This window comes from Xiphias gladius, chromosome 15 (assembly GCF_016859285.1).
Source record: "Xiphias gladius isolate SHS-SW01 ecotype Sanya breed wild chromosome 15, ASM1685928v1, whole genome shotgun sequence".
NCBI classification, from domain to species: domain Eukaryota; kingdom Metazoa; phylum Chordata; class Actinopteri; order Istiophoriformes; family Xiphiidae; genus Xiphias; species Xiphias gladius.
In genome coordinates this window covers 25,369,006-25,392,751 of record NC_053414.1, presented here as the reverse complement: position 1 = coordinate 25,392,751, position 23,746 = coordinate 25,369,006, and the positions used below count along the sequence as shown (strand labels likewise).

Genomic DNA, 23,746 nt, shown 5'->3' with positions numbered 1-23,746 from the left:
CTAAGTACACTTACTCAAGTACTTACTTAAAGTACAATTCCTAGGTACTTGTACTTTATTTTTGCATTTTGATTTTATGCTACTTTCTAGTTGTATTCCACCACATTTAGGGGGAAATATTGTACTTTTTACTCCACTACATTTACATTGACAGCTATAGTTACTGTTACTTCACGGATTCAAAAATTAAAATATCTATAATGAACATATAAAATATGAAGCATTGTTATACAGTATATTAACCCAACCAATAGTATATAACTAGAATTAACTACAACATTAAAATGCTGTTTGCATAATAATGTGATGCAGGGATGATTAATTATTCCAGTGGTATAATATATTCCGACAGAACTGAATACATCTTCCACCACTGCCTGCATGCTAGCTGCAGGTACAAACATCCGCCAAAGACATAGATACATTTCTGAAAAGGGAGGGGATCATAACCCCCCCCCCCCACACACACACACACCCAGGGGAAATTAAGCCCTCGAAAGTAACAATAACCAAAACACCGTTTGACTGGGGGGACTTTAATATCCACCACATTTGTCCGAAACACTCGGACATTTTGATGGCAGTATTTATTTTCCTCCAATCAAAGCAGAAACATCAAAAGGAAATGACATGCTATGCTGGAAACGTGTGATAGTACACTTACTGCTGATCATTCTAATCAAGCCATTACAAGTGTTCATTTAAACCTTCATCCTACAAAAGTCTGCGTGATGAGTTTCACCGCCATTTTTTTATATGTCTAATGCATGTGTCTTGCATAAAAGTAACTTATGTGAACATCCAAAAGTAAAATAATACACAATTTTCCACAGCCATTCTGTGTACAAACATACTGCACACTTACACTCCACAACCTATTTATAATTTATATACTTGTATCTAGGCACATCATTTGCAGCAAGTATTTCTGGCTTTAATTCACATTTAATGAACACCGGTTAAACTGTAACCCTGTCTTTGTTAATAGACAATCATTTGCATTGATTTACTGTTTGACAGAAACATGTTTAATAAGGCTATTAGCATCTGAAAGACCCTGGCTACATTTAGAAGGGTATACTTAACATTTTCTTTTAAATCTACATTGTGGTAGGTTACACAAACAGAGAGAACACCTTCATCCATGAGGTTAGATCATGACCACTTTTCTCCATTTCTCAGCTGGATTGCTAAACTTTAACCTTGTGTGACTTATATTTCTGTGACCTGTTTCAATTAAGGCAGTGTTGAAATGTATCAGATGAGGCTAATGATCCTGTGAGGCATTCATCCCGTACCGCACACAGAGCCGGGAGGGACAACAACACCTCCATTCATCAAGCTGCCACCACCTACTGTCCCGTCACATTCAGCACTGTTCTTCCCCTAAAGATGCCGCAATGTCACTCAGGTCCAGAGAGTCAGCAGGTATGGGAGTTTTCCTGCCGCTCTTCAGGGTCTGGCTCGAATAAACCTCCACGGATTTAGAGATGGAGTGCACGGGGCGTTCTCGGAAATATCCAAAAGCCTCCCTTGCATCCTCCTCCCGGATGCTTTGCTCGAAGGTCTTGCGTTTGTGCCTGAACTCGATGACGGTCTTCGTATACGAGTTGAGGGTGGTGACTGAGGCGCCCATGCAGCAGGTGAAGGACGCCCAGGCCATGCTGATACGCCAAGGGGGAAAAAAAATCAGACAAATCAGCACATGCGGTGACTCTGCTTTGGAACTCTGCTTTGTGGTGAAGAGACGGTGAACACACGTGTATATCCAAATTGCATTTTGACCCTTTTCCCTTAATATTTTGACACTGTGGTAGGTGAGATTAGTGTCTATCACTTTAAGTCCCTCCGCTCCCCTCGTGCATGCCGGGCCATCTGGGAGATCAGACAATCAAATCATCCTCTCATGTACTTTACACACAGGTTGGTTAATGTCAACAAAAGGTCTAGAATTGTTTAGCCCCTAAGATGTATTTTACGCATACTGCGCATATTGTAAAGGAGTGAAATATTATCTCCTTATGCAATTCCAATCACGCCTGTATTGGGGCTTTGGACATCAAAGCCTAATCCTACCATAACATGAGAGCTTTGGGCTTTTTTCATTAGAGACAGTGATGCCGGGGAGAGGTGAGAGCAGAGGCACAACCACCTATTTGGAGCTGCTAGACGCAGAATGGAATTCCGCGTCTGGTTTCCTAATAGGTGAGTTGACTTAACTTTATTTATATACCGCTCTAAATGCAACACCGTTGATCCCAAGCGCTTCATACGACATTCCTGAACAAAAGCAGAATGAGTATGGTCTCTGAGTTCTGTCATACCAGAAGGACCAGCCGTAGTCCCAGTTGTAGGGCCTCCAGTCAGGCGGACCGAGGCTGACCGTGACCTGAAAGACCTGTGTGTACATCACATGAGCCACCATACCAAGAAGACCTGAAATCATATGGAGAGTAAATGGTTAGTTAGCTGGCTGCATGAAATAAGGTTCAAAAGCAAATTATGCATGAAGAATTCTGCAGAACTAGGCTGATTCGCTTCTACAAGCACAGACTCAAAGCATCTTCAAATATGTATGTACGAAAACACACTAAAAAAACGCGATCCCAATCCTTAGTCTTAAATGCCAGTTCATGTTTCTTGATTCTTAAATGTTCGGAGCTTTTTTTGGACAAAATCTGCAAAACAAATGTCATATTTAATTCCGCTGGAACTCTCTGTGCTTTCATCCCATCTGCCACCGAAAGAAACGAACAAGATTTCTTCACCTTATGACTCGTCGCCATGACACATTCTGTTATTAATTATCTTCCTCGGTCACGGGTTTTTAATTTAGTTTGGATTTATTTGTTACAGAAAAGCTGGAGGACTGGCTCCTAGGTTTGAGACAGAATGCAATTTTCAGTGAGAGCTCACTTATCTTCTACATTAATGTTTAAAGCAAGTGACGTTGGTTTCGTCTATCCCTTCCTCTCTTGAGGTGGGATGTAATATGTTGAGCCATATTCGGGAGAGCCCTTTACAAACCACATAAGCAGCCATGGAAAATAGAAACACAAAGACTTGAATATACTGTAGTGCATTGGAGGCAATAAAAACAAACACTCACAAAAGCATTTCAGTTAAGAACAAATAAAATCCGAGCACCTGAGAGCACGGTGAAGACGGCAGCGAAGGCATTGAGCTTGAGCCCATCAATGACGTTGCTGGAGTGGACCAGCTCTAGACACATGAGGCTGAAGCCTACCACCAGCAGAACAATGTACAGCATCTCAGAAACCAGTGACAGCCACAGCATCCCTGCAAAATAGGGACATTTGATTGCGATAACATTACATTAAATCCAGTGGAAACACGGTTAACATTTTAATTCACAGTGTGATACAAGCTATTTAACAACAACGCCATAGTCCGACCAAGTAGGGCTTTAGTTTTCATGTTCAACATTAGCCTTAAAACAGACACTAATGGGATTTATCTGGATACCTCAGTGGTTCCTCACGCAGCCAAAAGAGGCTGTTGATAACATTTCCAACTGGAGGGAGGCTGAATTTCAGCTGAGCTCTCCAGGCTTCTCCAAGGCTCATTCAGCTTCCCAGTGGTTCAAGCCAAATGTGATCTGGCTACACAAAAAAATCTCTGCCTCCCCTTCCCTTTTGTGATTCAGTCATTCTGACACTTCGCGGATTGGCAGGAAGCGAGCATTTCGCAGAGGACAGTGTCAACACAGCTGAAAATCCTACAACTTGACACCGAATGTGTGTGGCTTCCTCTCTGTCCCCACTGCGTCATATTAAAGGGATAATTCCATCGAAACAGTGGTCCCGCACAGCTCGGTGGACAAAAGTGACTGAAATGTTTTGATTTTTAGTCTACGTTCGATATCATATCCACTACATCAAAAGGTGAAATTATTCTGAAAATATATGCAGTATTTAAGTTCATTGTCAGGTCTTGGCTTTAGCGACTGTGCCCTCTTGCTGTAAATAATCCTTTTGAAGATTGGAAATGTCAAAGAGATGACGAATTTATTTGGAAAGAAGAACACGTGCTTCTAGCCATTACAATTCTTTGCTCACAGCCGTGTCTGTGGCAGATCGGTGAGGATGTCTTGATAATATACTAAACCTGATTCATAGTGTAAAGTCTGCTTTCTTGCTGATATTTCAGCAAGTGACTGACAAAATGACATTTAGAAAGTGGCTTGCATGCAATTATTGTGTGTTGCCTGATAAGATTTATCAATAGATTCTCTCATTGTAGGGAGAAGTCTCATTTCTCACCTCTTTCAGGCGACATTTTAGCCATGTGAATTTTAATTACACTACACAGATCATAAAAGTTCCATGAGAGTCCTCGGTGCGCTTTTGAAGAACTATTTTGTCATGGTTAGACCTACTGATGATGAGCAGTGGACACTCACCTTTTTCTGATGCAGGGGCCAAATCAATGAAACTTCGGCATCTCTCACCTGCAGCACAAAGACAAAATATTGTCATGACTAAGCACAGCACATCAGCAGTGGCATCTTCAGCCAGCACTTGGTGTGGAATTCTCTACGCGGCTGGTCAGAAATAAATGAGCCATTTGCCGGCGGAAAGGTTCAGGGGAGGACGTGTGAAACATTGAGAAGGTCAGAGGGAACCAGTGTGGGATTAACAAACAAAACTGAATAAAGAAATGCTCTTAGTGCTGAACCGACACTGGCTTCAGTCCAAGTCCTAATCTGCGTTTAATTCCCAGTTTCTGTCCAGGTGTGTTTCAGAGGATCAGCTCAGAAAGAGTTTGACCTCCTACCCGCTGAATCCGCACAGCAACATGAAATTCAGAGTATGTAAATTCAAAAAATGAGTGAATGAATAAATGAGAGGCATATGTCATAAGTGCAGCTTTTCGGGTTTTCTGATCATTGTCACCAGATGGTGCGCTGGCAAGGCCGCTCGACATCTGGTTATGGTCCTACTGAATCACAGGTACATGCACAGAATTAGACTGATAAAATAGAATCGATATTCTGTAAAAAAAAAAAAAAAAAACCCCACCGTAATAACAGTCATGCCTGTCAAACACTGACATGTAATGAGAGCCATTGGTGATTTAACAAACAGGATATAAAAAGAGACACTTGACACAGCACATTCCTGCAGATGTGACGTTCTCCCTCTGTCATCTGTCGAGTGGAGCGTGTCGCTGGATTTGTTGCAAGTGGAACACTTTAATCAGGTAGAAGGAGGGTGGCAACAGCTGTTTTGAGGAAAAACTCATCAAGGCCCCTGTTACATAATCCTTATTAACTCGAGCTGTCTCAACCCCCCCCCCCCCCCCCATTTTACAGCCACTTGATGAGATAGACATGTGCTAGCAATTCATTCTAGGGTAATCTCCGTGTCTGGTGCATTTCCTTTCTTGAGCACTGTCAAAATATGTATTATTAGCAGGGTTATATCAGAGAGGTGTTTTATTGAGTTTGGAGACAGATGCTGGAGTGATTCCCGATCAGCTCCCAGCAAGGCAGCCACAGAGGACTAATCTGGTTTGATCACACCTTTGACGCACGTTACCTTCCCAACTCACCTGCCCCCTTTTTCTCCGATCTAATTAAATCTTTACTCCAATGTGATCCAATTCATTTTCCATTTTCCACCGACTTAGGGAACGATGCACTGTGCGCACATCATTCACTGTTTTCTCCTGCCATTGTCTTAAGCTGTGAAGCAATCACATTCTGCTCCTTTAGAGTTCTGGACAGCCACCATTTTAACGCCCCGGTCTAGGGACAATGTTGAATGGGGAGTGCGACCGCTGCCCCTCTTTCCCTCTTTTACTGCCTTTAAAACCGAAGCTCCCATTTGCTGCTGTTTGCTCAGCGTTTCATGCCAGATAAATCCAGATAAAGCAAGTTATCCGGATATAAGTAGACACTTAGTTCACATGGAGGGTGATTATCCTGACGTGACAATTTGAGGATAATCACCCTCCACATGAACTGAGGAAAATGACAGGTTTTTAAGAGGTGAACAGAGGTGTTTATTTGGGTTTTTTGTTTTTAAACTGCGAATGGTGACCCACTGGTTACGCAGGCTCAGACAGTAGCATGCGGACTGTTTAAGGAAAGTCTGATGGCGATGACAATCAATATCTGTTTTGTAACAATCCAAACAAAAGACAGAAGGAGTGCCACAGGTCATGCGCTTGCAAATGTAATTTTAGGTGTTCCAAAGTAATAGCCCCGAATAAACTCATAGGCGTTTTCAAATAGATTTTCACATGAAAAGCACCAATAGACAGGGATTAAAACACTTTTTACAGATAAAATGCAAATGTTCCGCGGGTGGGGCTATTTCCCACTCATTTCCAGATCAAAATGATTTCACTGAACGTTTAATTGAAATAGGCTCAAATGTCCCTCCATTAACGGCCACGTAAAAGTTGATGAAGTTCAATTAGTCATTGCAGATGAGCCGCTAATGCAGTATTAATAGTTCAATGCCTCCTCGAGCATCAGGTAACTGTGTCTAACGGTGAATTGTAAGCACGAGCTGGCTCAGCAGCCACACACACACACACACACACCTCCAGCTCTTACTTTCATCGTGGATGTTTTCCTCGCAGGAGAACCAGATGCCGGTGTGGAACTGACGGAACAGGAACCTGTCGTCCCCGGTCTCCCAGCTGTACACCACTTTGTTGGGGTCCGTCTCGTTCACTCCGTAGTCTATGCACTGGTGTGTCCGCAGCTTGCTGCACTTGGGCTTGGGGACTCTCTGCGTCCCCACGCACCAGTAAGTCGTGATGAACGCGGTAATGGAGAAGAGCAGGGCGAGGAAGTTCAAGCTGACCGACAGAAGGGTCCTGCACCTGCGACTCGTCTTCATTGTCCGTGAGTGGGGCGCAGCGGCGCGCGGACGGCCGAAAAGTTCATGGGTGCCGAGTGGAACGGATGCACGAGCCCGGGCTAGTTCCCGAAGACGCCGGGGGTGGTAGGGGTCCCATCTGGCGCTCCACAGTTCCCGACCGTCTCCACTGACGCGCGGGACACAGCCCGCATCCCACCACTGAGCTCGGCTCTGTGCCAAAGTGTCACCTTCCCGCCACCGGGCGCGTCTTTCTCTCTCCCTTTTGACACGCGGTGGCCCGCGAGCGTCCGGCCAGTGGGACGTCACGTTGTCAGAGGATTTGACACCCGCAGCTCGCATCAAGTGTGGGATCTTCTTATGATGCTCTCTCTCTCTCTCTCCCTCTCCCGTCGTCAGGAGGAAGCCTCCCTCCCTTACCAGCCTGGGAGTGTGTAGGACAAAAGTTACTGCTCATAGAAAACAACATACAGTATCCTCAGCCCCGTTTACTGCATTATTACAGAATGTAAGGAAACTGCTCAGTGGAGGGTGATTCAATTAAAGGGCTACTCCAGCAATTTCCTGTTTAAAAAAAAAGTAAATTTAATACATTTTCTCACAAGAGAATAAAAAAAAAAGGTCTCAATCTTGCAGAAATGCAAACCAATGCAATCCAACTTTGTGTGTTATGTTTTACTAATCAGTGGCTTCACTGTTTCCACTGTTTTGTGTTTGGTGGGAGTGGAGCCCGGTTTTAAATGCAATGCTCCTAAATGGAATTGGAAGCAAACAACAGACATTAAATTTTATCAGTGATACAGCAGCAAGGGTTTAAGCAACTATCTTGTAAACTAGAATAACAAGGGCTGGTAGAGTTAATGTTACTTCAAGGAGTACTGATCGAGGCCTGTCTTGATCAATTCATACATCTTGAAACTCGGGACCAATATAGGTTTAAATATTTGTGAATATGAGAAACCTAAAGCCTGGAACAATTGGCACAGACAGCTGTACATCCCACTCAAAGTGCTCTGATAACTTTGTGTAAAGTTTGAATTTTGACTTTGAGTTACTCCCACATTTTGACTATTATTCTGGATTATGCAGAATGTCCAAAAATGCCTATTTATTGGTCAGTAAAATCAATAAAATGAAATAAAATGTTCAGTCATTCCTTGTTAAATTCCAAACAGCCGTTGAGGTTTTTCTGGTAGACCTTGCCTTCGTTTCCGAGAGTTGTTTCCGTTTTCAGAGAAGCTGACCTGCGCGCTCTCATTCAGAGCGAGGTCAGGGAGAGGATGATGAGCTGCTCCTGATCAGACTGATGGTGGCCTGTTGAGCCCTGCGGACTGTGACAAGTCAAGACTGCCCCGCAACACTGAAAGACCGCAGTGAATTGTTTCTAATCTAAACTGCGCGGGAGCACAGAGACAACACCAATGTTGGCATTTCAAAAGCCGTTTCCCATGAGCACTGCAAATTCTTTGAATGGGAATGAGCTAAAAATACAAATCGTTTGAGCCTGTTGGCAAACAGTCTCTACAACCCCAAAGTTAATGAGGCCAGATAGCCCGGACATCTCTGTTACCACAGCAGAGTGCTTCATCTTCAGCTGCGGAGGCTTAGCCGCATTTCAACATGACTCCGAAAACTGACAAATCAGGCCAAGGCTCTCCACCAAAGTGCCCCAAATGCGGTTGAACATGCCGCTGCTGATGCTGTGGGTATCCATGGCGGGGTGTTGTACATAAAGGTGATCAAGGAGTGAGAGGTGCACATGTTGCTGCAGTTACGCAGAATTAAATCTCCCACTTCAAATATTATGTTCTATATTATGCAGGCTTATACGCACAAAAACAACACATTTGATGAACGGCTTTGATAAAGGGACAACTCAACTCTCCCCACTTTGTGAGTAAACTCTTCTGCACATCTCAAAGCTTCAAAAAGTGCTCCGTGACCTTAAATCACCCTGTGGTTCTTGCCAACAGCTAACAAGGGTCTTTTTAAATATCAGCAGTATATTGGTAGTCGGAATACTTGGCTACAGTCTGGTAAACAATGCTTATCACGTCCATGTGGATGGTGATAGGCTGTCTCCTGAGTTTGTGGCAATAACAAGAAGTTATTCCCTGCTCTCAACGCAACACATTTTTAGTCCGGTGCTGCAGTGTGGGGAAATAGATGTTTACGCATTCACCACAGCCTGTCGCAGGAGAATAATTTAGTTAGCAAACATTTCCGGAGAAGCGGTTCTACTATATACTACACAGGACACATTACCTGAGGGTGTATTTAATATATTTTAATATTTCAGACTATTTATGTCAGTCGGGAGACTCACAAAAACAATGTGAGGGCAACATATGACCGCTGTTGCTCTCCAGCAAAATCTTGGAATACTGTGGTCTTTCGGTCCTCATATCCTACAGAAGCACACTTAAGGTCAGGGCAATTCTCTGACTAGACAACTGTGAAAAACATATCCATGTTTCATTTACACTCCCACCAGGTACTGTTTACAGGCCCTCCTGAGAATTTGACCTCGGGATACTTGCTGAAAATTAAAACTGTGCTAATCTCATCATTGGCAGCCTGTAAGTTAAAGCTGCAATAATCAATATTTTTATAAAAACACTGGAGCAAATGACTATGTATAATGTCAAAGGGGTCGCTCTTAGTGATGAAATCTCAGTTCTCATCAGTGCTATGGAGCCTTTTAGCCTTTTTCAGCTCATCATTTCGGTTTTCCTGTCTGCAACTTCATTGTTTTTTTTCACTCACAGCGCCGTGAAGTGGACGACTGTTTTTGGCGCAAAAAGCCGTAAGAGCCCACTGTACGCTATCTGCTTTGGGCCAAACACCAGATGGACACAGTTAGCAACTAGCTGCTGAAGAAAGTCAAACATATAGCAGCTATTGAGCCAGATATTCCACCAGGCAGCCAGACACACGGCTCCAAATAAAATGCTAATGTTGCTCCATATCTACTGGATGTGTAAATAAGCGACTGTATGCCAATGAGTTTGCCATGTCAACTTGAAAGTTGATCACATGTCAGCGCTGTGATCACACAGCTTGTTATTAAAATCTGTTATTGCACATTTCAAGTGAGACTATGTAACTTTTGAAAGGAGAGATAACAGTCTTCTACTTACTGAAAACTTAAAGTCTTAGGCAATTATACACATCCTTTCTCAACTGAATAACAAGCAGGGGCCTTGCTGCTGCAGCCTTACTTGGTCTGGTATTTCCTCAGTCAGTCAGGACATGTATTTCGCTAGTTTAATTATTGTATGTTTTGTATTGTTTTATATTGTTTCTGTCCTTGTGTCTTTTTCCATGTTACACATGGAAAAGTGTGTAACACTTTTTCCAAGTGTGACGGACACTGCATTCCAATCTATGAAATCTGCAACATAAAGATTATTATTATAGGAGGATTATAAGAGGAGTTTATTTTCTTATTGGGGTGACTATTAACTCATGCCTGTGGCTGTGAGATTTAGGATTAACAAGCTGTGTGATTAATATACATTTAAACTTTGGTTTTAGGCCCTATAATCTTAATCACCGAAAGGAACAGAGCTATATTATTTATCATGTGTTATCTGACTACAGTATTGTGTCAGTCATAGTTATATAAACATGATATGACATATTCTATATAGAAACCTTACGTAAGTTATCCGGGACAGAAACCAGAATGGATTTCTCTGGCTGCTGGACTAAAACTGATCTGTTAGGATTTGATAGAAGATAATAAGAGGACACATTTCCTTACAGCTTTGCCTAAGCCTGGGCATCACATGTACATGAGCATCATGAATGACACTGACGAAAAGAAAAAAACTGGGGTGAGAGAAATTGTTAGCATTGTTTTGCTTCCCTGAACGTCATCATACATGCACGCCTGCAGCCTTTGCATGTGTCAAGAAGGCCAAACATATAGCCACGCAGATTAAAATGAAGACATGATTATTTTCCCTTTATGGGATCATTTTATATCCATGTAGAGTATGGCCGCAAATGACACGCAACTGCACCACTCTCGACTGAAAAATGCACGATTCAAATTGGAGCTTTTGGTATTGTGCATGAGTATCCATGTCAGAAAGAGATTAAGAACCATTGCATCTTTTTATTTGGCCTTGAATACCTTTTGAGCATATGTGGCTTCATAGTGCAACATAGTAATGCCTAAGCTCTTGATAGACACAGACTTCATTTGTATTTCGGTGGCAACTTCCGCTTAAAGCTGCTAAGAGTAGAATTTGCATCTAAACAGATAGCCTCTACGGATTAGGCTTCATAATCTGCCGTTCACTGATCCTAGAAATCATACTGTCTGGGTGCTCTGAAATCAGCTTACAGTGACAGTAGATGGTGTGTGAGTGGTTTTATGATCGGGATTGCGTGCCATGTGGACTTTATGTACAGTAGTGACGAATGAGAAAAAGACAATTGTTGAGAGTGTCGCCTCCCATCTGCACAGAGGATATCTCACATACTGTTGTTGCAACATGGTGTGTGAACATTCTGTCAAACACACTGGCATGAATTCGTTCAAAACAAAAATACCGGATGCTGAGAGGAAGGCCCTGCCTTCTGCCGCACAGACAGAGGCCCGGTGGTGGAACTGAGCATCTCTGATAACATCTGTCTTCCATGGGAAAATCCATGCATCAAAATTCACATCGTTCAAATGTGCAGCGGCCTAAACAAAGCCTTGTGAATGGGACGTGCAGTACATGCTGGTGGCTGGACAGACAACACAGACAGAACCTGTTTCCTGCTTTCTTTATATGGGTAGCATTACGAATCCAGGCAGGATCTAAATCAAGCAACTGTTTCTGTTATACAGTCGTACAGTATATTAAAGTTTGATTACAAAGACACTTGGGCAATCATCGGGTGCAAAATACCAGATGGTGAACAGGATGAGTGGACGATACTATAGAACACCCTATGAAGTCGAAGTTAAAAGTAAATGTCAATGTTCGTCATTGAACAGTCAATCTCAGTTGAGTTAATGTGATTGACTTTCATTCCTCAGAACATTAAAACTCATTATTCAGAGGGAATTTTCTTGGAAAACAGTTAAGGTATAATCCATGTAGGATTTTTTTTTTTTTGTCAAATAAACCGTGGTTTACATGCAATCAGTCTGAAGACCGATAAGCCCTGTGTGTGAACATTTCTCGAACAGCATTAGAGGTACCATTATAATTTATTAACGAGAAAAAATTCTAGACGTTATGTTTAGCTATAGACAAGGCAAATAGATAAGCGTCTTATTAAATAGCACCTTCAACCAAGTCTAATCCAGTAGATACACATTTTAGAACAAAACAAACAAAAAGAAAACATTAACATATTAGTCTAGTCATTCTGCATGTCAGATGGTATCAAATATAATACAGAAATAGAGAATTGGATATTGCTTTCATGAGGACAGCCTGGTTCTGGAATATTGGTGCCATTTCTTATAAATAACAAGTTAATGAAAAGGAGTAGAAGTGAGACTTGTTTTCTTATTAGGAATGTGCTATTTTCTCCCTTTTTCTGTTTCTTTTGCATCATGGAAATGTCACATATGACTCAAGAAAAGAGTACTATAAAAACAAGCAAGCACATACAGTAGAGTCTTTGGGTTTGGCTCCTTAATAAAAACAGAGGAAATGCTAATGGATCCCGATATCAGAACAAGAATGTCGAATCACTCCTTCTTTCTTTGTGGTGGAATAGAGATGTCTACGCAGAGCTGGATACAGCCAGTTTCTTTAAGTGGTCCATGAAGACCTGCAGGCTGACGTCATCAGTGAGGATTGGGGCTCCTGTCTCCTGCAGATGCAAAGGGTGGACAAAAATAGTGGTTGAGTGATTTACTCGCTGTACAAACAGATCCTTCCATGACATAACTCTGATCCCATGATCACTTAATGAATTAAGCACGTTTATCACAAAGATTATTTCATGCAAGACCTCGCTCTCTTGATAATCTCATTCTCGGACTGGCAGCGATGTATTTGCTGCGTTTGTATACAGCAGGTTATGTTTCAACTCTTTCTTGACTTGGGAAATAAGAGATTAATGCTATTTCCGCTTTGAATCTTCCCCATTTAGAATCTGAGGTTAGCTAATCCAAGACCTGCGTTTGCTGACAGCTTGACTAGAAATCTTCTGAGTTGTTTTTCATCCAGTGTACGGACAGTCCTGGCATTTTAAGGACTGATTTGGATGCAAGGGAGAAACTAGACGTTTCTAAAACTTTTATACATTGTTTCATACTTATAAAATACGTGCCTAAGAGAGCTCTTTAGGACAGTGCACATAACCTCAGCCCACTGGTATGAGGAGGCAGGCGAAGGGTAATCCACCGAATCTGATCATATTTAGATAGGAGAAACGACTATGCCTTTACATATTTAAAAGCAAGCTTACATTCAGTAAACTTAAAACAAAAACAACTAGAGAGATTGTATTAACGACACCATTTTCCTCAATTTTGATAACCACAGACTATTTCCCCTTTTGGTGAAGAATCTGACCTCTAAAAGAAATCTGTATACAAATAGTAAGTTGTAGCTGAACTGTACCTGTCCCCAGGCATAGAGGTTGTTGTGGGTCTGTGATGGGTTGACCTTGGAGAGCAGGAAGCGAGCCTGTGAGCCGCCGTGCTCTGTGTCGATGTAGCGCGGCATGGGGAAGCGCGTCTGCAGGATCTCCTGGGCGTCGTCCAGAGGAGCCTGCAGCAGCTGTTTGAAGTTCTCGTACTCTGCAATTTCCTGGTAGCCCGCCTTTCGCCACTGGGCTATGGTCTGGAACACAAGAGGACAGTGACCGCATTTGGAAATGATTGCTTTATCACCAAATGATCTTTTTAGCCTGGTCTGCTGGTAATCTAAATGAATAGATACAGTTTTAGTCAGGGTCTGCTGTCTCACCTCTCCATGGTAGATAACCAGCTGGAAGAAAGTGTCCATCAGCAAGATTCGATCTGGCAGGATACTGCTGCTGTCCAGGAGCACAGGCTTTGAACAACAAATGCATCCGGGACACAGTTAATAAATATTCAAGCACCAAAATGCATCAGCACTGGCAAACATTTCATAAGGAGACATCGTGAGGAAGCTTCTAGTAAAGGAATGCTGGACTCTTCTGACACTGATAAAAATGGTGTGGAGGGTGTGAGGCTGACCTCTGGTGGTCCATAGAAGGAGTATGAGTAGAGGATGGGCTGGATCATGATCAGGGACTGGGTGAGGTCCTGCCTGACAAAGTGGTGCCTGTAATAGGACGACTCATCTGGGCTGTTGTTGAACACCTGCAGGAAGGGCGACCGTCGCAGATGGAACATAAACTGCAGGGGGACGGGAGAGGAATTAAAAAAAAAGAGTTATTAAAATGATTAATCAGTGTCATGTAATCAAAAACCTTCCAAAGGGTTTTTAAAAGCACACAATCAATAATACAAATCAATTAAAATTAGGGGTCACTGTTACAATTGCGATTTATAAAGTCACATTCTTAATCTAAAATTCTATTTAGTAATGCCTTTACGGGCTCACATTCATACATTTCCACTAGGAGGCAGGTTTACCTGTGGGTAGAGGGACAGAGACTCTGATAGTTTGAAGGATGTAGGATCGTCTTTATTGAACTGGCCAAACTTTTGACACTGCAACCAAAGGAGACAAAACATTGTTTAAACACTGAAAATACCACAGAATAAAGCTCGCATCACCTGGCAAATCATAGAGCAGAATTACAGAAAGAACATTTTAGTTATTTACACGACAAAATCTGAACAGTGCCAACTATGTGTTGTTCCTCTCATCACAAAGTACAAGCAGGGAGTAGTTTGTGTGTGGGACTGTCACTCACCAGGCGGATGAGCTGCCTGTCGAGCCAACGCAGGACATCCGGTCCCTCCTCCGACTCGGCTCTGAAGACTCCCAGACGAGCCATGAGCACAGCGGCCGCTTCTTGGTCGAAGGAGGACTCGATGTGCTGAATCTGGGACTGTGCATCTGCCCAGCTTGGGTAGGGTCAAAAAGAAAGGAGGGGGGGCAAGAGAGGAGAAACCAGAGAGGCGCAGGTGAGCGTGGCTGTGGTGTGAAGGAAGCACATGCACACAGGTCTCTGAAGGTGTCGTCCTAAATTGCTGGAAAGTAAACATCGTTTCTAGTAGGGCTAATATTGATTCCAGCTTTCATTTTCCTGACTAAATACCAGACTCATCATAAAACTAACTTTCACTTGCAGGTTCATAAAGTGAATATTCACTCCTGACAGTCTTTTCAGCAAAATGAACTAGCTTGTTAATAATAATAATATACCATTTTAACACAGAATAAAGTACAGTTTCAGGTATATTCTTGCCTGTCATAAATCACTAAACAGTATCTATACCAATAATAAAACCAGTCTTACTTCCTGGCAATGGTAGTGACTCGTATCCTCTTCTGTGTGTTGGAGTGCTGGTACTGGGTTACAAACTGGATCGCCCCTCGGCCACCCTGGGGGACTGGTGCATTGTGCTACATAGACAAACACACACAAAACAAACAGTGGAGAAAGTAAGACTATGGTTGAAATTCATTCCTCACTTGCATGAGCTGAACAATTGGCCACACAAAAAGCCATTGTTTGTAGACTTACTGAACAAAGCCCTTATCACAGTTATTCGATTGTTTGATGTAATTAGCGTCGGTACTTTCATCATCACACTGTAATCCATGTCAGCTGAAAAGCTAAGGTTTAAACCTGCGTCCTTTACCTGATTCACCACTTCAAAATAAATGCCCAAAGTGGTGGAGGGGTTGAGACTGCACACTTTCCACTGGCTCGTGCCACCAATGCCCATCTCCTACACAAAACAGAGAACATATTGTGATGAATGCTGGCAAATAACTCCTCTCAGATTACCTATTGTGAGAGAAAAGAATCTGAATCTCCAAGTTTTATCTGGGGCAGTGACTCACATTCTCTGAAACACAGGAGCCTTTGGAGTTGAGTGAAACACACGGTCCAATAGCCCCGCAAACCTTGAGCTCCCTTGACGTCTAAAAAGACAGAAAAAGACAAGACATAAATTCAGCTTCAACAACATCTTAACATTAAAAGCCTGAATACAACAAGCAATGTCATTTTTTATGATGGTAAATTGCTTCTTTACCTTGACTTCCAGGACACCTCCAAATGCCATGCGGAAGTCTCCATTGTAGTCCTTACTAAAGACTCTCTGGAATGTTTGCTTGAACAGGGAGGTATTAAAGGAGTCTCCCATCACAACGTGGCCCCTGATAAAAAAAGTACAACAAATTATTTGGAAGCTAAATTCTGCTTAAGAGACAGAGAAATATAAAAACACACCCTCGACCAATAAAGCAATGACGGCTGACGCACCCGGTGAGATTAGATAAGCACTTCATCTCCAGCAGGCCAGTCTGGTCCAGGGCACAGGCGTAGATGTCGATACTGTGGCCGTTTACTGCTGAACGGTTGGCCAAGGCTTCATAATACTGTGTGATACAAAAAACAGACAAGTCTATAAGAGATTTCATAATAACAAAAGGAGCATTTTTATAGGAAGATTTCACTCAAACAGAAGTACTTTACTTTGTATGAGAGGGACATGCACATAATTTTTCACCTTAGTGGCTTTCTTTAGGTGGCGAGCGTTGTCCTTCTGGATGTCATGCCAGGAGCGGATGGGAGTTTTCAGCTCGTCGCCCACCACCATTCCAGGGCCCTGGGTGGGGGGGCCTCCGATGAACAACATCACACGAGCCCCTGTGTTGGGGAAGGTACCCTGTTGGTAAGGAGAGGATGGAATCTGGTCTCAGTTACGGGTAAGTACCATTGTACCATTTCTCAAATACAAATTACGAAGCAGTTAATAGTCATGGGTAAAAATCATTCCTCAGTTAGTTTTGTCCTGTAGCACTTGTGCTGAATCCCTGTTTTTTAGGCTGTGGATAATGAACACGAATGGACTACTGACCTATTTCTCTAATTTGCCATTTAAAGAGGAGTGTCGTGGAGGGTGGCACTTGAGAGTGCCTGATTAAATTAATTAGGACCAGCTGTACAAATACAGCCTCAGTAATCCATAATCGACCCTTTTAAAAGGCGAGTTAATAGTTGTATGCCTCTGCCAACCAGTCAAGTTGGCATGTCATCCATGTCTCTCCAGACTCATGTAATATATGGACTGAAGACTTTGAAGGAACTTAATGAAAGGTGTATTAAGTGTATATTATCATAATAAGCATATGAATTCTTGAGTTATGGCCAAAAATGTGTTTTTTGAGGTCACAGTAGTTTTGACTTTTGACCACCAAAATAGAATCAGTGCATCCTCAAGTCCAAGTGAGCGTTTGTGCCATTTGAGGAAATTCCCTCCAGGCGTTCCTGAGATACCGCGTTCAACAAGAATGGGGTGGATGTACGTACGTAGGGACATAAAGCCTCAGGCCACGGCTGTCGCTGGCGTGAAGGCATAAAAAACTCAAATGTGTTTGATAACACCGAGTATGGGCAGATTTTTTTGTTTTATTTGCTAATGTGAAACCTAATTATAATACAGAGTGCACTATTTTATTTTGAATCATTTTGAAATGATTTTTTCACACTGAACTAGAGGAGCCAAAATCCGGCTGAACTGAATGTATGTATAAAGTTTCAGCAAAGGGCAAATCTGACAGCCAACACTTACAACAAAGTCCACAGTCCAAGAGTCTGTTCTACGTAAACGCTGATTCATTTATAAAGGGACAGAGTGTAACCATTCACAGAGAACAATTAAACAAATGAGCCAGTTGATAGTGGATCCCAGCTGCTTCTTGCAGTTCTGCTTTATATGTAAAAGAGCCATTCATTACATCAAATGCCTCTTGACAAATCAGAGAATCTGGAACCAAATTTATTCTCATCAGGCCTCATCTCCTATCTACTGAAGGAGAGGACACGGGGGAAATGATCTTTTGCGCTATCAGTTATATAACCACGTAGATTAGCAGTAGGAAAAGAGAGGATAATGATGGTGGAGGGCTAACAAGGACCCAGCTTTTGAATTGAAAAAGCACACAAACTGTTCCTGCAGGGGACAATTATCAGACACTGAGTGTATGTTTGTGAACAGTTACATGTGGCACGATTGTTTCGAAGAGGCTAAAACTCAAGTTACTGTGAAGCACCTCAATGAATGACTGATATTTCATTTGTATCAAGGCCATGTGTATAAACAATATGTCTGTGTGTGTTAGTAACCAGGTTAACTTGTGTTAAACCACACATGAAAAATACAGCTTATTCACGGTCCAGCATTATCTGTATCCACTTTGAATGCATTATTATTTGTTTTTCTGTATGTGTGAGTATTGTACCTCCAGCAGACCGACAGCAACAGACAGTGCAACACCAGTGGAGCGGAGTGGGCGTTTGCCCTGAGGGACAGGCCAGGGGTCTCTCTGAAGCTCACCAAGCAAGTCCGTCAGATTCATATCGACTCGGTGCACGGGCTGAAGGAACCTGGAAAGGAAAACACGTTAGACAAAAAAAAACTAACAAACAAACAGCTACCATTAACTGACAAAGACACATTAGAAGTGTTACTGCTCCTCCACACCTGCAGGAGGCTGTAGCATCCTGAGGGGCTACTGGGCGACCTTGCTGCCCTGACGCTGCTGGCTTTGTTAAACCCAGCATCTCCTGAAACACACACGAAGAAAACACACACATTATGAAGTTGAACAAAGACTTTTCACTTCAGCTACAAATTTCAAAACCAAACATTTCCCGGAAGAATAAAAGAGGCACTCTGAGGTTGTGACCAGATACACAACCCTCTATTTTTCCTCATTCCTCGGATTCCCATTGCCTTTGCCCTAACCCACCTGGATCTGTTTGGCAGACAGGTCCTTGGTGCCCCTGAACACGTAGCTCTTGGCGATCCCCTCACAGCTGAGCTCGTGAACCTGGACCATGCGTCCGAATGTGATTAGGCCCACCAGGGCGTTGGGTGGCAGCAGGCTGAGGGACATCTGTAGGGACTCCCTGAGGGCCTGAAGGTCCTCCTCTTCCAAACATGTGTCCACTACATAGAGGAAGATCAGAGGGGCTGGTGATCCACGCTGTAAAGAGGTAGAACGAGAGGGTTACACGCTGGTATAATCATAAATATGGTTTCCTCACACTTGATCATATTCAGTGAGGCAGTGGCAATCGTTAAGTTACAGTTTTATTCTTTTATTCTTGTATGCTAAAAACACACAAAGAAATGGAGAAGAAGAGGCTGAACTAATGTTTGGTTGTTGTTTGCTGAATGTATGTTTCTACACTATTTGCGCTAGGAGAGACACTGTGTGATCATCAGCAGCCCATATTACTTTAGAAAACCATATACATTATTTATGAAAATACACATCTTAGCCACAGTAGTAGTCTGGCACTCATTGGTTGAAAAGCCACTTTAATAACTAATGTTTATTATAGCTTACTGCGTTAATTTAATTTATCAAAACACTACATGATTACAGTGAACCTCTGTCACTAATATGCAAAATAAGATGCATGTAATTGCTAAATATATAATCTATTTCCTTTTCTTTTTTAATCGCTGGCCTTTAATAAATCATCCCTAAACCCATAACAAAGAATACTGCAGTATTTATGTGTCAGGGATGCAAGGTGACACTGTACTCATTTATCAAAACCAAGGCTTAAAAATAAAAATAAAACTCTACACCTTTATAGGTTACTATTGGAAATCGTTAATATTCACCTTTGCACAGTACATCTTCAGTACATGCAATCACTATGCATAAGGCGAAGGTCAGAGTGCAGACGTGCAGTATTTACCTGTACTATGTACTCAATTGAAGAAAACTGTGGCATGAGTTCAGCTGGCTGGTTCACTTCTGATATCCCTGCGTAAGAGGGAGGGAACTGCAGAAAAAAAGCAAAAAAAAGTTAACCAGCCTTATAAAAAGGAAAGTAGCTGGTCCACATTAAGTTATTCAGGCCTGTAGAAGTTTTGGCAACAATTAGTATGAAATAGAAGCATCTTGAATAAATCATGCAATGAACATCAGTACTTACTGGGTTTCTCTGAAAGCAGAAGTTGCACGCCCATATTTTTGCTCTGAAGTCAACTTGACTGTAAAAGAAGGATCAAAACAATTTAGGTTTTGCATCCAATTGGCAGGTGTGTACCTGTGACTGATAGTGGGCTGCACAAGGTGTATTTGCAGTTCTTATATACCCAGTACTTATAAACATGTCAGCATTTCCAAATGCTGACGTGTTAAAAATATTCAAACACAGCAACAAATTTGCATCTCTACAACCTCCTTTCATCCTTATCTACATTTACCCCAGAGATGCTAAAAGGAAATGTCAAAAAGAAAGCTTGAAAAGGACAGTTACATTGATGCTTAAACACAATTTCCATATAAAAATAGAAAGCAAAATTATTCCACAAGTCAAAATAAAAGCTGTTTTCTGGTGTTATGCAGCTAAAAAAACAAAAAACAAAAAAAAAACCCCACACAAAGCTGTATGTGTAAGCATGCCCATAAGGGCATAGATTTTTTGTTTGACTAACCATAGTGGGTTAAGCACCGCCTTGCAGTTGGCCCGGCTACACAGAACTGGTTCGTATTGGACCGGCGGCAGGTCAGGCCTCTCCTTGAGGGGTGTGAAGAGGCATGAGACGGGGACCACGAGCCTGGTGGCTTCCAGACGGCTGGAAGGCCAGAGGTTCCAGCTGAATCTAACCCCATCCCTGTCTTCGTTCTGCTGGATGAACTCCTGGTAGGTCGTCATCACCGAGCTTCAGTGGAGAAAGAGCCCAATACAGCACAGTTTAAGTTTTTGGCCCAATGGAAGAACTACATGTGGTGTCTGTGACACTGGTAGTTTAACTCATTCCTGCTTCTGTCTGTTTTTTTTTTAACTCTAACTGCTCACATTAGCTGCAGTGAACACCTGCTCTTTATACAGATGCGCCTTTCTCTCCTATACTACAATAACACACAGGTGTTCCAAAGCATGATGCTCAAATGTGACATCGGGAAACCTGACCAGCGTGTTTTATGAGCAAGAGAACAGTGTAGAGAAAATCCAGTGGTATTTATAGGCCCTACCTTTGTTGGCGTGTGTCAGTGAAACATCAATGACGCCTTTAGCAAGGAGTCACCAGGGATCCTTTTGTAGTAACTGTACTATCCCTCTTCCTCACCATTACAGGACGCAATACAACACTCTTTCCAACAAATTACAAGAAGAATTTGGAAAGACGACAAAAACAACATTTGCAATCTCTTGTTGGCAGCTAGGCATAAGATTCAGTGTAAGATATGCTCTAAACTACTGTAGGCCAGACAACTGTGCACCAGGTAGGACTGCAACTACTGATTATTTTCACAAGCTATTAATCTACCAATTGTTTCTTCAAAAAACAACTAATCCTTAAGTCTTTATAAGAAAATAATTCTGAGGGATATTTCGCAATTTCCAGGAGTGACATCTTTGAAGGATCTGTTCTCGCTGATAAGCAGTTCACAGTCCGAGGAGGCAGCAAATTCTCACAATTTCGAAGTTGGAACTAGGAAATGTTTGGAATAATGTCTCTAAAGAGTTGGTGATGAATTTTCTGTTGATGTAATGTGATAATTTCAGCTCTAGTACAGCCCCAGATGGTTACAAATTGAGGATTTATTTCAAGTAAATGAATAAATATTTACATTGCAGGTGACAGTTACCTGGTCTGTGATAAGAGGAAATTAATTTCTCAGTAGCTAAAAACTACCTATGCCAAATAAATTAACAGAAACTTTAACTCTATTTGGGTGACCCCCATTATCTGATCAGAGCTGAAATTAATTGATTACTTAATCAACATAAAAATAATCAGCAACTACTTTGATAATCGATCCATTGCTTATGTTCAGTCAATAGGAACAAATATTCCCCAGCAGTTCCAGCCTCTTCAGCAATGTTGCTGCTTTTCTCCGTCTTGTCATAGTAAGATATTTAATATCTTAAAATCGAACAAAACAAGCAATCTGAAGACATCACACCTTGAGAAGTTAAAAGGAAAATAAAATTTAAAAAAATTCTCTATTGTCCGATATCCAGTGTTTTCTTACGGAATGTGACCTTCGCTTGGCCATATCTAACGAAGGAGGTGTGGGATTGAGCTTACTGGGGATATTTTGTGTAAGAAATCGATTTCCTCCTTTTTGCCCTCAAATTTGCCAATTTCTTTAATCATAAAAAGGCAGTACGATTTCGAACCATTTATACAGTAAAATTAAGCTGATTAGCTACTGAGTCTACAACACAGGCTACAGGCCACGTACAACACTGACGAACCCCCCGCTGAAGGTTGGGTTCTGTCTTGAACAGGATTTCTGCTCTGAAATCATTCAAATATGATCATTTTCGCGGTGCCTGCTCCCGCTTTGAATCACGCCACTCTCGTTAACAAAACGTTATCTTGTTAATCGTCGTTGTCAGTTGTCTCTACGCGGCTCTGTCACTCAGAGCTCTTGAAGCTAGCACTACGTTGTGAGGCTGCCGGCGGGTTAGCTAACGGAATGTAGCATTAACCCACTTCCTGTTCCCTCGTCAATGGAAGCAGGAAAAACGGGCGGCCTACTTTCGAGCAAAATTAAGTACTTACCTTTTATGACAGGTTTTCCTCTGGTCTAGACAAGAACGAATGAGCACGTCCTATTAGAAACAAGTTACAGCATTTAGAGGTGAAAAGCCGACGGATGGTCAGGGGCACAGAGACAACGGTGAGGGGATCCCTCCCTATCAGCCGGCTTCTGCACTTTACTAGAATGACGTGTTACTCCAACTTCAGTCGTCTCCTATTGGCTCTTCTTTACATGGCGTCACCAGGGCGTGCTCTGTGTGCGCAAAGAAGAGTGTGACTATGGGAAATGAAGTATGCAGGACTTGTAGTAGCTGTTCTCCTATACTGACAGTATAACACCGTTTGATAAACTGTGGTTAAGCGACTGCGACTGTTTTTTTTCACTCTCAACTTTCTCAGCACGTAGTCACCGACAAAGTACAGAGGTAAAGAGATCATTTCTACCCGTTTTATGATCGCTGATGGAAAGTAGGCCAAATACATTTACTGTAGTCTACTAAAGAAGGCTGCCAATTTTGAGGTACTTTATTGGGACATTTCTTCTCAACTAAATTTTAAAGGGAAATATTGTAACCCTACTTTACTTTCCATTTAGCTGTAAATCTGAAATTTATTGTTAATAGTTAACAGAATATATTAGACTTTATTGTAATTATAAATAATTTTATATTTGTTGCCAGATACTTCCTGTAGAGGATTTTATGCCTCTTTTAAGGATGTTTTAATTAAATAACAAAGTATTTGGTTGTAATGTAAATAATCTCAGTAGTTAATATTCAAGGTTCGGTGCAATTAACGCTGCATATTCTGATTTTACATACCACATTTATGATCATCTCATAAAATATGATGCGTATTGATGTAAAGTATAATAGTGCTTAATATTTGGCTAGCCAATTCTAACTCCCAGCCAGCTTGACCAATTACTGCTTAGCCTACTAGTGCTCACAGTAATAATCACATCTTTGAAATAAGTAAGGACTGGGAAGTAGCCTTTCTACACTGCTCCACGTTTTGTACAGTTTTATATCTCAAGGTCACACAGACCCCGTGGCTCCCCATCAGAATGTGTCCATGGTGCCGGAGTGAAGCTGTGGCCCGCTGCTGCTCATCGTCATGCTGCGTTCACGGCCGCGCTCGTACACTGGGACATTTGACATAGGCCCCGTGGCCTGTGCTTTAAATGCCCTAGATTTTACTGACTGAAAGTTTTAAAAACACAGGATGTTAGCCAAGT

The 23,746-nt window shown here is 42.0% G+C and overlaps 2 protein-coding genes across 2 annotated transcripts; both read right to left on the bottom strand.

Moving 5' to 3' along the window:
• Nucleotides 1-488: 488 nt before the first annotated feature.
• On the bottom strand, nucleotides 489-6,937 carry LOC120800435 (germ cell-specific gene 1-like protein). The gene is made up of 5 exons (XM_040146539.1): nucleotides 6,587-6,937; nucleotides 4,424-4,471; nucleotides 3,148-3,300; nucleotides 2,325-2,436; nucleotides 489-1,664 (listed from the first exon to the last, which is right to left on the bottom strand). Exons 1-5 carry the CDS (start codon nucleotides 6,873-6,875, stop codon nucleotides 1,370-1,372), a joined length of 897 nt encoding a protein of 298 aa, XP_040002473.1. The 5' UTR covers nucleotides 6,876-6,937; the 3' UTR covers nucleotides 489-1,369.
• Nucleotides 6,938-11,958: 5,021 nt separating this feature from the next.
• Nucleotides 11,959-22,735, bottom strand: sec23b (SEC23 homolog B, coat complex II component). Its single transcript, XM_040145998.1, has 19 exons — nucleotides 22,531-22,735; nucleotides 20,449-20,676; nucleotides 19,944-20,001; nucleotides 19,704-19,790; nucleotides 18,740-18,976; nucleotides 18,472-18,554; nucleotides 18,230-18,374; nucleotides 16,495-16,653; nucleotides 16,248-16,363; nucleotides 16,018-16,141; nucleotides 15,824-15,904; nucleotides 15,619-15,708; nucleotides 15,273-15,379; nucleotides 14,724-14,877; nucleotides 14,440-14,517; nucleotides 14,038-14,199; nucleotides 13,784-13,870; nucleotides 13,436-13,657; nucleotides 11,959-12,680 (listed from the first exon to the last, which is right to left on the bottom strand). Exons 2-19 carry the CDS (start codon nucleotides 20,667-20,669, stop codon nucleotides 12,591-12,593), a joined length of 2,301 nt encoding a protein of 766 aa, XP_040001932.1. The 5' UTR covers nucleotides 20,670-20,676; nucleotides 22,531-22,735; the 3' UTR covers nucleotides 11,959-12,590.
• Between the last annotated feature and the right edge of the window lie 1,011 nt (nucleotides 22,736-23,746).